The following is a 14,033-nucleotide window of genomic DNA, read 5'->3' as shown; positions in this document are numbered from 1 at the left end:
TTTCATGCAGTGGCAACAGGGATCTAAGTTAAACTGTGGGACTGCAGATTCAGCAGTATGACTCGAATATTTCATTCTTGCCATGTCTCAACCACCTTCAAACTTGGCCATAGTGCTAAACTTCCTAAACGTCTCTTGATGTAACCTGCACAATTTAATCCAGCCCATCCATTTCCACAGCATGCTCACATTTCTAGTTCCTTTCACCTTTCCCATACTGTTTCATTTCTGAGTTCTCCTTTCAGTGATTCTGTACCTTACTATCACATGTTACTTCCCTTTGCACATGTCTGGTTACTGGCTTGTTTCCCTATCTCACGCCAGGCACACATTCTGAGAAGTCCATCCTTTTGTAACCTTCCCTCACTTTTACACTCTGGCCATCCGTTGTTTTTGTACACTGCAGCTGCTAAGGCCTGGCGATAATACCTCAGTAGCATGTGTTTCAAAAATGGTCATACCTGCCACTTTGGTTAATCAACTATATGTATGCAAAGGTTCTGTACAGTTGTACACAGTAGAGATATGGAGTACTGGAGTGACTGAAAAGCTTATCCCATGGGCACTTATAAAGTAGCATGAGTTAAGATGGGGATTGTTTCTACAACAATGCTGGGAAAACTGTTTCCAAGGTGAAACCTGGATTAAAACTCTGATTTTGCCATTTTTAATAAGAAGGTTCTGTCAGCACCAAATTCACAGTATGTAGGTAATCCTACATCAAAAGGCCACTGGGTAGATCAGATCAGGTACGGTGCTTAAACCAGATCTGAAATTTAAAAAAATGTCTGACTGCGCTTAGCTGCCGTGCCAAGCAAAAGGAAATTTAAATTCCTGGCTGGTTTGCTGTTTTTCACAACTCATCTTCAGGCATTATATGGAAGAGCCAGCACATGCTATGACAGAAAAAGCCCACACAAAGGGACTGAAAATAAACTCAGGGGAATCAAGGTCATATTTCCGCGCCAATAGCTTTTGCAGCACACTTTTCTTTAAAGTTAGAGACCAGTCCTAGACCTTCAGAGGCAAAGGTCACATAGGGTCTAAAGCAGATGAAGGTCTGGGAGTGCATATTTACTATAATGCTTACAGGGATACCATAGTACCAGAGATCCTTCCATTATTGCTTTGGCGAGGGTTGTGGTTAAAGGTACTACAGAAGGTTTTACTTGAAAATATGTATCTAAACCATTAACAGTATCACGTTGCTGCTACACCTCTGAGATTTCTAGTCCTATTCACTCAGCAGTCATTAGCAGAATGGTTTTACTCTTTGACTTGCCATGCTTGACCCACTCATGACGGACAGCTGAATGGAAGAACAAAGTAGCCCATGAAAAGAATTGTCTACAGCTGTCTTCAAACTGGGGTCAAAAAGCTTCTTCAAGACAGAGTCCCCTTTTAAACTGAACGCCCAGACTGGTCTCTGACAAATGAGAATAAAAGATTTGGAGACTTTGGAGTAAAGAAACAGAAGTTATTTAACTTTTTCCAAAATGTGGGTTCCAATCATACTCTAAAAGATGCTTCGGTGGCTTCTCTTTAGCAGTTTTTTCAGCTCTAGGGCCCTCATTATGACTTTGGTGGTATCCGTGCAAGAGCGCAATGCAGAATACCGCCACCATACTGTCAGTGCTGGTGGTACAGTGCCCATCTTATTACGAGTCACAAAGTGAAAAGCACCCAAAAACAGCCATAAATGCAACACCGTCAGGCCAATCGATGGTGAAAGAATGACTGTCTGACCACCGCCATGCCGACACCATTCCGTCAACCCTATCATGTGTCAGATCCCGGCCCAACTGTTCATGCACAGTGGAACATGATTGGCGGTGCGCACCGCCACGGTTCAAAAAGGTACTGCCAATAGTAGGCAACACCACATTGGACAGTTAGAATGCCCCACACCTGAGACACACACACAAACAACACACACCTGCTCACGGCATGGGAAATCAGCCCCTCACTCACACCCACAATCCATTGCGAACCCTATGAACACCACACATAGCGATGACCCATTTACACAGAACCCATACAACACAGACATATTCCCAGTGAACACTCAGCACACACCACATAACTGAATGTTTTGCACTAGGCACACATCACAACCACATACCAACACCACAAAACACCTGCATCCACAACCAAACACCCCCACCCCACCGAAATGGCACATCAAAGGCACCCACGTTTCACTGACAATGAGTTGAGGGTCATGGTAGATGAAATCATCAGGGTAGAGACACACCTATTCAGAGCCCAGGTCCAGCAAACATTGATGGCAAGGAAAACGGAGTTATGGCAGAGGATCGTTGACAGGGCCAACTCATTGGGCACACATCCACGAACAGGGGAGGACATCAGGAAGAGTTGGAACGACCTACGGAGGAATGTGTGTTCCATGGTGTCCAGGCACTAGATCGCCCTGAACAAGACTAGTTGTAGGCCCCCACCTCCACCCCTTGAGCTAACAACCTGGGAGGAGAAGGTCATGGACATCATGCATCCTGAGGGCCTGATTGCAATCATCGGAGGGATCAACTCTGGTAAGTTAACAACACCGCTCAGGCATCAGCCACTCCTGTCCAGTATGCGTTCCCACCATCCATCACTCCCCAATCAACCACATCACATAACTGCATCCCCCAGGCACCCCACATCGCTCACCTGCATGCCACACCACCTTACTGCCACCATCCCCAAACAGTCTCCCCCTAAATGCACGGATACCAAGCGCAATGCCAAGCACCACAGCTCCCACAAGGCAACACTCCCTACACATCAGAGAAACATAGTCACACTTCACAGTGGAACACCTGCATGGAAAACCAATCCACATGCTACACCAACTAGCAGCCTCAACTGCGTTCCAAAACATGGCAATGACAGCAATGTCATCCCCTATCAACAGCCCTGAATGGCACATGGAAAAAAATTGCACAATCTGCATCCCCCTAACAATGCATGCATCACTGCAGCTGTCATTGTCATCACTGGGAAGCAAGTCAGGCTACACCATGGATCACACGATGTGGCCAACAAAGACATCTACAAAATTGAACTCACTCCCTTCCCATCCACAGGTACCGCTGCCACCCGCCAGCAGATGCCAGGATCAGACAGCCCTCCCAGGATGAAGGCCCCAGTTGATGCCTGACAGTGACGACTTGCCTGGCCCATTAGGGATGACTGGTCAGTCCATACCCAGCAGCCCCACCCTGGACACACCGGACTCCCCCTCCCATGTGGCAGCCACACCTCAGCCAGGCTTTCCTCCCCAAACCAGTGCCCCAGGGATGGGTCAATCAAAGGTATGCCCCACAGTACAGGGGCCAGAGTCAAGGGCACACACACTCAAGACAATGAATGTCCAGGTGCTAATGGGAGTGGGCACACTGTGCCAGGGGCACAGGCACAGGGAGCCAGGGCTAGTGGGAGGGGACCTGTGGTCCAAGCAACGGGGCAAGCACAACAACAGGCTGCCCAGGCTGCCCTCTTCCAAGTCCTGGGTTCATACCACCAAACCCTGGAGACAATGGCCCAGATATTCACCACCGTGCAGGAGAACCAGAGGCTGCAGGGGGAACACCTTCAGGAGGCCATGCAGCAGTGGCAGGCCCTTAATGCCACCATGGCCACCATTGCAGGGGTGCTCAAGGAAATAACCAGCATCTTGTGTGAGTCCTCCATCCACGAGCAAACCACTTCCAGTAGCTGCAATCCAACAGTGACCTCCACTACAGCCACAGCTAGTGGAATGGAGGCCTTCCCTGAGGACCTGCAGACCACCAGCACCCCTCCCCCTGTAGCTGAGGGACCCCCACACAAGCGAGGATGTCCAACCAGACATCCTGTAGGTACTGATGCCAAGGCCAACACCACTGCCAGGAAGTGACCCTCTCCTGAACATTCTCCCTTATGTGACACAGAGACACCTTGTTGACTGTCCACTGTCATCTCTCCTTTCTCCCATGGCCCCATATACTGGACCCGGACTACACACAGCTGGCCAGACTACTCTGATGAGTCCACGCACCACGACCCCACCAATCCCCCTTGAACGTGTCAATCACAAATAAACACTATTGTGCACAGCTATTATCTATGTGCTTTATTGCAAGAATTGCAATTTACTGTGGCATTGCATGTTTAACTGTCAACCCATTGTCCTGCCAAAGTTTGTGTAAGTGACAGAAGGGGGAGCAATATGCAGCATGGATGATAGTGGAGCAGGCAGGGGCTGGACACATGTGTCAAGGGAGGCAACAGGTGATGCAGGAACCAGATGTAGCAATACTTTTGACACCACACTGTGTAGCACACATATTGCAGTTGACGTAGCAGTACAGGGAACAATGGAAAAGCACAACCATGTCACATGTAAAGCAACACAACAGCAGGGAGATGACTGAATTGAACTGAAATTTGTACAGTAACAACCCCACTGATGGTGAAATGTGACCCCCCCAACCCACCCAGAAGCAGAGCTGAACCCAATTCCACTAGTGCTAACAGACTCCAGGAGGATCAATGTCACAAGGCAGCCAGGAGCACTGGTCACATAACATACATCGGACACATACCTGTAGCTCAGTAGAAGTATTGTCGTATCAACTCTGCTCTGGAGTCAGCTGCATCCACATCATTTTCATCCTCTTCACTCTCCATGTCCCCTTCATCAGCCACTGGTCCAGCTGCCACCTCCTCTGCATCCAGCAATGGTATGTGACATATCAGGGCTAGATTATGTAGGATGCAGCAGGCAACCACGATCTGGCACACTTTCTGTGGCTTGTAGAGTAGGGCACCTCTGGAGATATGTAGACACCGGAATCTGGCCTTCAGTAGCCCGAAGGTTCTTTCTATCACACCTACTGTGGGCCTCATTGAAACCGTATTCAGCATCTGTAGTCCTTATGTCTCACAGGTGTCAGTAGCCAGGGAAGGTTGGGATAGCCATGGTCATCTGTGTGCACAGAGGTAGGAACTATGTTGTCACCTATGGAGAGGAGCACTTCATGTGATGCTCGTAAATTGGTGGACATAGCGTACAAGCTTGGACCAAAAATTAAGTCTTGTTAAAATGCTGTATAAGATGAAATAGTGTAATAATATGTGAAGAGAGTTGAGTGTAGAGGGGCACACATACTATTGGATACCTACCGGTGAGCCAGGACCGGTCCCTTTGTAGTGGTGCCATCATGTGTGGAACGTTGCTGTTCAGCAGAATGTAGGAGTCATGCAAAGAACTAGGGAACTTGGCAGAACTTGTGAGATACTTTGGTCAGCGAGACACACCACCTGCACATTTATAGAATAGAAATGTTTACGGTATCTGAACACTTGTTCATTTCTACTGTGCGTCACCAAGGCAATGTGTGTGCTATCTATGGCCCCTATCACATGAGGGACATGTGCAAAATTGTAGAAGGCACCTTTGACAGTGGTTAAATCAGTACATTGGGGGAACTTGATGTAGCAGGGCAGATGTCTTAACAGGGCAAACAGTAAATCCCTCAAAACGTTACTGAACATTGGCTGTAACATCCCTGCTGCCAAGCCCACTGTCATCTGGAACGGCCCTGTGGCAAGAAAGTGGAGGACTGACAACACCTGCACTGTGGGAGGGATGTCATTGGGATGACGGATGGCAGGCAACAGATTAGGCTCCTACTGGGTCACCAACTCCATGATGGTCTGACGGTTGAGGCAATATGTCTGAATGGTGTGTCGCTCTTCCAAGGTGGCAAGGTCAACTAGGGGTGGGTACACAGGAGCATGTCTAATCCTCAACATTGCACCGTAGATGGGAATAGGAGGGGGAGAAGTCAGACAAAACTGCATTGCCTGTGTGGACACAGTAAAGCTGTTTAAAAGTTACAGTTTTCACCCATGGCACATCTAACATTCAGCTCCTATTCACAACATACATATAAAATGGCAGTCACCTGTCCTGCATGCACAGGACAGATTGAAGTGACCTAAGTCCGCCAGTGTTAGATATCATAGCAGTGGCCAGTTGCAACTGCTGTGCAACTCATCATTGGATAACATGGTTGTCTATGGGAGACTAGAGCCAATGGTGATCACCGCCAGCGGTGACGGTGATGTCCGAAGCGGACGTGACCACCATTTCATGTGGCAATGCTCTCTTGACTCCTGACACTCCTGCACACAAGACCTCCACTGCTTGTGCTGCTGTGTTCTGATCTGGTAGCCAAGTTGCCACGTCCTGCAAGTGATAGGGCACAGCCTTCTCCCAGGAGGAACTAGAGAAGCATATGGACGGGGCCCTACCCCTGTATGGACATTTGTATGGGGCACCAGAGCAGCAGGCGAGTCCAATGTCACCATCCAGTCTGATAGCGATGTGGATGTGGATGTAAGGAACTGGGACGTGGCAGATGCATGGAGATGGGTGAGGAGTCTGACCGTTAGTGGTGTGTAGACGTGTGAGTGTTGCCATGAGATGTGTGAGATGTGTGCTATCCACTGCTGTCCCTGCGTCACAACTCTACATGACTTTGTCCTTCTGTCTGTGTCACGCATGCAGGCCAGCACCCATCAGAAGAAGGGGATTTGCCAGGCCATTGCCAAGCAAGTGAGGAACCTGGGGGTCCATGGCCAGCGGTGCACCCATTGCAGAAAAAGGTGGGAGGACCTGAGACGCTGGGCCCGAAAGACCGCTGAGGCCCAGCTGGGGGCGTCCTCCCAACGAGGGTGGGGTGCCCGTCAGACCCTGACCCCCTTAATGGCCCGCATTTTGGCAGTGGCCTACCCTGAGGTGGATGGGCGTTTGAGGGCAGTACAGCAGCCACAAGGGGGTAAGTACACACTCTAACCTCGTTAATGTGTTGCTTAGTTGCTTTTGGGTTATGGACTAGTGGGAAGCTGTAGCATAGGTACTAGGTAGATGCCTGTCCACTATGGGTCTCAGTCACCCTGCCAGGATTGGTATCACAGATGTATGCCCTTTCCATGCAGTTAGTGACTTATGAGGGAAGTACTTCCAATGTGTAGTTCCCAGTTCCTGCCAACGTCATTAGTACACCTGAGGTGTCAGGGCATTGTCACCTGTGTTTTCCAGCCACTGTGCCAGGGGAGATGAGTCAGTCCTCATGCTACTGCCTTGCACTGTATGTGTTGTGAGGCAATGTGGGGCAAAATGTCAGTGTTGTAGACGACACTGGTTTAGTAGGCATGCTACCTACCCAATCACGATTCAGTTGATACAGGAGTACAGGATTTGTTTCCCTAAACGGCCATTTGGAGTTGGCAAGTACTGGGTATGTGTGACTAATGAGACTCACATCAAGTACATGGATACAATTGTACCACCATCAGCAGTACAGATCAGCATCGCTGTAGTTTGCCCCATGGTGTCACACTGTTGTAGCATGTATAGGTGAGGGCATGGCATGGCGTGGCATGGCAGCAGATGATAATGTTGTTACACTGTGTGACCTTTTGCACCCTGTCTCTCTCTCCCACCCTCATTACCTCCCTCTCCTCATCTGTCTTTGTGTGCATCAGCATCATCTGGTGGAGAAGAAGGGGCACCAGTGAGTGGGGAAGCTGCAGCCCTGAGACCCAGGAGGCTGAATCCAGCGGAGCTGAGGGGACCAGTGGAACGGAGGGTGAGGGGAATGCCACAGGGGAGACAGGATCAACCACACCATCTTCAGATTCCTCCTCCGATGGAGGCTCCCTGGCGGTGGCAGACCCATCTGGGACCACTCTAGTTACATCCTTTTCTGCCACCCACCTTTCCAGCACCACCCTGCCTGTGGCTCCCCAACCAGTTGCCTGTGCTCGCTCACCCAGGAGGGTGGGCATCTCCTTCGCCTCAGGCACCTCTGCCTCCTCCCCAGTCAGCCCTGCTGCCCTCAATGAGGAGGCTATTGACCTCCTGAGGTCCATCTCTGTGGGATAGTTAACCATTGTGAATGCCATCCAGGGACTGGCATCGCAGATGCAGCAGTCCAATGCGTTCCTGGAAGGCACTCACAGTGCTCCGGCTGGCCTGTAGAGATCGTTTCAGGCTCTGGCTTCCTCATTGATGGCAGCCAGTGTTTCTGCTTCTTCTGTCCCCCCTCCAGCTACCTGTTCCCAATCCCACATCCCTCTCTTCTCATCCATCCAAGACACATTATCTGACCCACATGCATCCACATCAACAGACATGATACTCAAGGACAGACATAAGCACCACAAACACCACCACCACAATGCACACACATAACATTCAGATGCAGACATGACAACATCCACTTCCTTACACCGATCCCTCTACCACCACCCCCCACACTGGCACTACACCACTCACACCTGTAGTCACCACCTCATCAGTCCCAGATCCTGCCACATTTGCACTCACTGCCACCGTCACCACAAAATCAGACATACATGCACCCCATACACCAAATGCGCACTCGGCATGACTGTCAACAGCCCCACATGCAGCACACACACCCTACCTGCAACATTCACTCACACATCCCCCCTGCCATCTCCCTGCATCTCCTCTCCCCTTCTCCCCCTACATCTAAACACCCACAGTCACCCACCCAACAGTCACGCAGCACACACATGGCATCCAAGCATGCATCTGCCTCCAAATCACCTCCATGCACTCACCTCTCAACCACTCCCTCTACCTCCATTCCCATACCTTACTCCCATGACTGTCCCTATGCCCCTCAGAAATGTTTCCTATGTGTATTTTTCCTGTTCACCACCAGTGAACTTGTCCCTGACCCCCAAGTGCCCTGTTACCATCCCCACCCCCCTGCCTTCCACATCCCAGTCATCCCCTGATCATCGCCCTGCCCCTCCCCTGCCTAAGACTTCAACCCCCACCAAGTCAACAGTCACCCCTCCCAAGCCCAGACCCAAACCCACTCCACCAAAATCAAACTCTAAGCCCAACCCCCCCCTCTCAAATCCTAAGGACCCCTCTCCCAGCCCAAACCTAATGACCCACTCTCCAAGCCCAGACCTAACAACCCCCCTCCAAACCCAAACCACCACCCCCAAACCTCCCCCACACCCCTGAGGTGCCTGCATGCCCCATTGTTGCCCCTGCCCAGTGGAGGCCAGCAGTTTGCAGACAGGAGTCAAGTTGGGCCCTCATTCTGTGCCCAGTGTGCAAGGGGCACTATGGACAATATTGACTGGACCTTGGGCCCCTTTGTACATAGTTATTTGTGATGGTTTTAACATTTTAATATATATATGCAGCACTGTACTGTTGGTGTAGATGATAACAATCTTGTCCTGGCTTTCCTTCCACATGTATGTGTGGTAATTTGGTGTGTGTGAGTGTGTGTGTTGGTACGAGTGTTTGCATGTGTGTGTGGGTGTGGCTTACCCTGCTGTGTGTGTTGTGTGTGTGTGTACCAAGGTCCTTCCCTCCAGTGTGTGCTAGACGGGTGTACTTATGGTTGGTGTCTTCATCACCATCGCTGGTTCAATATCCAGCAGGAGCATTGGGAAGTTTTGCAATGCATGTGCCATGGTGCCTGCGGTCGTGCCTATGTTCCTGAAGGTGAGTGTTCCCTATCGAGTGATTTGTTTCTGCCAGGCATTTCATGGTGGTGCGACCGCCCCGGAAATCCTGGCAGTGTGCAGCCTCATAATAGGGTCGTGGGATACAGCCTCACCTCCGGCCTGGATCTGCCTGCCACTGGCCACGGCGGTCTGTCCTCTGTGGCAGTTCGGACAGTGACTTTGCTGTGCTTTGTTGGTTCTATCCCTGTGCTCATAATATGGTGGTCCGTTCCGCCGCAGCAGTGCAAGCCCCACCTCCACCGTAGCGGTCCATGGACCGCCACACTCATATTGACCACCTTAGGTTTTTGGCATTAAGTTCTATGCTACAATGGATCATTCGAAATAGTAATCTGACCTTTTGAAGCCCATCTTAGCTATCCTTCCCAGCTTTGCATTGCTGAAGATTTTTGAATCCAAATGAGCTTCTAAGACAAAAGGGAAAACATTTGACCAGTGTGTCACAAACTTATACCCGGCTCTAGTTCATTGTGACTTAGTGGTGAAAGGTACCTCAGCTGCTGTCTTCTGCACACCATAGATTACCATTGGCTTTATATTTTTGTTTTATTTGTAATATATTTTTTCTTTTTGCTATAACATTTGATCCTCATGTATTTTTTACAGTATAATTTCATTAACTTTTCTCATTAATTGTAACTTGTTTGGAAATTTGAAGCCTTGGATTTGTGTACCACATATCACAAAATATATTTCTCTGAGGAAAGCTTTGCTGTGTGAACCAAAATGGTGAGGTGGGATTGAGAGTGGTGAGCTAGGAACAATCAATGGTGTGTTATTGAATGCTCACAGAAACCACTTTACATTTTTAACGGACACAGTTTGTGCCTTGTGGAAGCTTAGTGCCAGCTCATATTAAGATGACCACCTCTGTTTCCTATTAGTAATCTGATTTTTAACATTCTCTATCCGACATGGAAGTTGCAAATGTGTGTTGGTGTTTCTTGTGACTGTATTGTAAAGTATACCCCCATCTGTAGGTGGATATGCATGACATTTGAACACCATTATGGGATATTAATTTTCTCTGGTTTGTGCAATTGTCTTATCTGTGCAATTAAGAGGGCATGCCAACTCCAGAAAAATCTACTCAATGGAAGATGGTTCAGTGGCCCAACATCAATACACCACTCCTACTTGAAGGAGCAGTGGAGCACGCACCTGTCATAGAGTCAGGGATGTTCATGGGAGCTTAAACTACAAGGCAACTCTTTCATCAATTGCTTTGTAAAATTTTGATGTGGACATCAGATGTTTCAATTCAGGGATTCATGGTTCAAGGTTATCTGCTGAATACTTGCCTACTCATGCCTTCCTGACTCCCATCCATTCATCACTGAATTGTTTTTTTATTTGGTTCCATACAATATCAGCACCTCCTGGTTTATGAGTAAATATGTTAAAGGCATTCTATTCCATTAATCACTACAACATAGGCAGTAGAGGGTTTGGCTTAGGCAAAGACATATCACTTCGTAATTATTAATTTTCTGCTTTCAGATTAAGTTAACTATGTTTCGAACCCCAACTTCGGTGGGATAGCATTATTCTATTCGCTACTCCCTCAGAAGGGGGACAATTTCCTCACCTCGTGGATGGTTATATCTTATCTGATTTCGTGTGCCATTTCAACTTTCACAATTACAATATCCCTACACTAGGGAGGGTAATACAACTAAAGCATTAAGAAAGACTTACAAAGGCAAAAATGGCAGACCAGTTAGTGTTACCTGGTTCAACACAATTAAAACAGCTCTTTATTGTGACATTTTGCCGAATTCAACAAATAATTCAAGGAATTGTTTGCGTGGCATAGCCTATCTCATAATAGGTGTAACAAAATGTACCAAGGAATCTTGGAATTTGAATCCTGTAGGCTTCACTTCAATAGTTGCTCTTCGGAAAATAAATTAGAAAGGGTATGGAGTTCAAATAAATGTTTTTTATATTCATCCTCCTGTATTGGTGTGAGGTTCGAGAGACTGCTCCCAACAAAACTAAATCACTGATTGCTTTCACTGGACATGGACATTTGGGAAGGAATGCTGGTTTGTCCCAGTGTGCCTCTACCCCACACCTTGACCCGAGGCTTGATATTCATGACATGCTGTCGGGTCTAACCACCCCCTCATTGTTCAGAATCCTCCACCGAAGGTCTCCTATGAGGAATCCTGTACATTTGTCTTCAGACATTACCTTCCTGTTCTGCCTACATGGTTGCATGGTGATTTTATATTGTCTCCGTTCCTGTTCACGCTCTTGCGCTGGGGTGGGATTGTTTCCCTGTGTTAGGTTGGCCTGTGTTCTGTAGTGTCCCTCTCCCAAGACGAAACTGCATGAGAGTCGATGAGGCAGAATGGCAGAGGAACATCATGTCTTACAGTAAGGGTGGCGTCTTTAAGGCTTAAAGTGATAGGAAGTGGGTTCTGAGGTGGAGGCATTTTCCCTGGGTCCCTAATAGAGGGTATGTGTTTTGTTGGAGAAATGAAGTTGAGTCCAGCACATCACAATAAAGCTCTTTTATTTACAAAGGCCCCAAATGGAAGACAGTGTTACAGAAAAGAGTACTTGTTGGTACATTTCCATAAATAGTGCTATTGTCCTAAACTCAGAGGCAATTAAGATTTTTATTACAAACTCAGAAAGAAGATCATCCTCCAGAAATCAAAAACAGGCAAATGGAATTAAAACAACAATATGGAACAGTGAGTGATAAGCTCTCTGCTTGAATCTGTTTGTGACCAGTATATATTTTTAGGCCACAGAGGGGCCAAACAGTTCTCTGTTCTTCTCAAGTCAACACGTTTAGTGCCACTATATTGGGTAGCTGAAAGAAACAAAATGTGATGGGAGGAATGCTTGCAATTTTTCTAACCTTTGCAATCGCTTTGGGTAGCATTTCAACTCATCATCGCTTAAGAGCCCTAACTAGGGCGAAACTGGTTCAAGGTTGCTTTTGTTTCCTGACATGGCAGTTCGGGCTGGACTGTTTCCATGAGGAGGAGGGTCAATACTAATTTGCATATTGCTGAGTCCAAACTGAGGAAGCATGATGGGCAGGAAAATCAATGGATTGGGACGTGGCCCGAGCGATTGCCAATGGCTGATGTTAATTCAAACATTCCACCCATCACGTTGTGCTTTTTGCATTAAATTGGGTGACAGCAGTACTATGCTATGCCATTGCATGCTCGATAGCAAATGCATTTTCAAACCAGCAGCATGTCTAGATGAAAGCACCTCAGCTGTGCATACCAGACCTTTGAAAATGAGAGGCCCAGTAAGAGGCTACTTGAAAACTACTATCACAGGCCTGTTAACTCACGTGGCGCCACTGTGTGTCACATAATATCTGCTCCCGTCTCTCACAGTCACCAGGCAATGGGCCAATACCACAGGATGTAAACATATTGAACTGGAAACGCTAGCAAGAGGGGGTTCCTAGCTCATTATATGTACACTGTGTGCAGTTGACGTTTATAAGGGGTTTGACAAAGCCCCCCAACCTTCCCACAAGGACATTTGCAACAGTCTCAGAAGTTTTGGTAATTTGTTTTTTGGAGAGGGAGGAGAGGGGTGTGCTCAAAGCCCTACCGCATCTTTTGCCTCTGACCCTCTCCTTGGATGGCCAGGAGGTGTTGGGTTCAAAGCCCCACACCCAAGCACTGGACTTCACCCCTTCAAGGCCCAGGCCCATCCTCACACAAAATGTATTTCGAAATAGGCAGGTCTGCTATCACTCTCGGTAAGCATAGAGACCGTGGTCAGGGTTAATCCTAGTTATAAAAAATCATGTGATCTTAAATTTGCTGCTTTCTACATTTAAAGAAAAAGATACATAAAAGGTATTAAGATGACTGGAAAGAACACGGCAGACCTATTATTTATATTATTTGCTGATTACTGCAGTTAAAACGCATACAATGGGTACACACACTAATACACATTTTGTCTTTTTTTCATCTTAGGCGCTACGAATATGACTACACAACCACACAGACGGCCCCATCAAATACCAAGGAAAGAAAACAGTTTGACAATGAAGGGCCCAGCAGAGCTTATGTCTAGTTTGTCAGTTACCTGCATTCAGCTGGATTGTTAGTCTCCTTATGAGTTTGCCTCGTTTCTGACTATTGCCCAGAAATGTTCCACACGAATATTAAAGTCAATATATGTGAATAGTCATTTTAGGAAGAATATTTAAAGTAGAGTTGAAAAATGTTTTTCGGCTTTCAGCCAAACTGTTTTTCGCCTTCCTTCCTTTTGTTGCTGAATATGTAAATTTACTTAGAGTTAAACTGTAGCACTGCTAAAAGGTAATAAATTCTGGTATTCTTGTAAGAAATGTGTTAGTAACATTTATTAGCAAATCTGTGTAATATTACTTAGGGGGTCATTCTAACCCTGGCGGTCGGCGACCGCCAGGGCTAAAATGACGGAAGCACTGCCAACAGGCT

The 14,033-nt window shown here is 47.6% G+C and overlaps 1 protein-coding gene and 1 long non-coding RNA gene across 3 annotated transcripts in view; one reads left to right on the top strand and one right to left on the bottom strand.

The window, feature by feature from the left end:
- Nucleotides 1–13,963, top strand: part of LOC138265823 (claudin-10-like) — a 154,009-nt gene extending 140,046 nt beyond the window's left edge. The window contains exon 6 of one of the 2 annotated variants that reach the window (XM_069213894.1): nucleotides 13,545–13,963. In XM_069213894.1, coding sequence (XP_069069995.1) covers nucleotides 13,545–13,644 — 100 coding nt within the window. In that variant the 3' untranslated portion in view covers nucleotides 13,645–13,963. The remainder of the gene's footprint in view (nucleotides 1–13,544) is intronic. The other variant, XM_069213895.1, reaches the window with a different exon arrangement.
- Nucleotides 1–14,033, bottom strand: part of LOC138265824 (uncharacterized) — a 38,625-nt gene that overhangs the window by 7,077 nt on the left and 17,515 nt on the right. The gene's annotated exons all lie outside the window — the stretch shown is intronic.

Source organism: Pleurodeles waltl, chromosome 11, assembly GCF_031143425.1.
Source record: "Pleurodeles waltl isolate 20211129_DDA chromosome 11, aPleWal1.hap1.20221129, whole genome shotgun sequence".
In the NCBI taxonomy this organism is placed as follows: domain Eukaryota; kingdom Metazoa; phylum Chordata; class Amphibia; order Caudata; family Salamandridae; genus Pleurodeles; species Pleurodeles waltl.
This window is presented reverse-complemented; position numbering and strand designations above follow the sequence as displayed.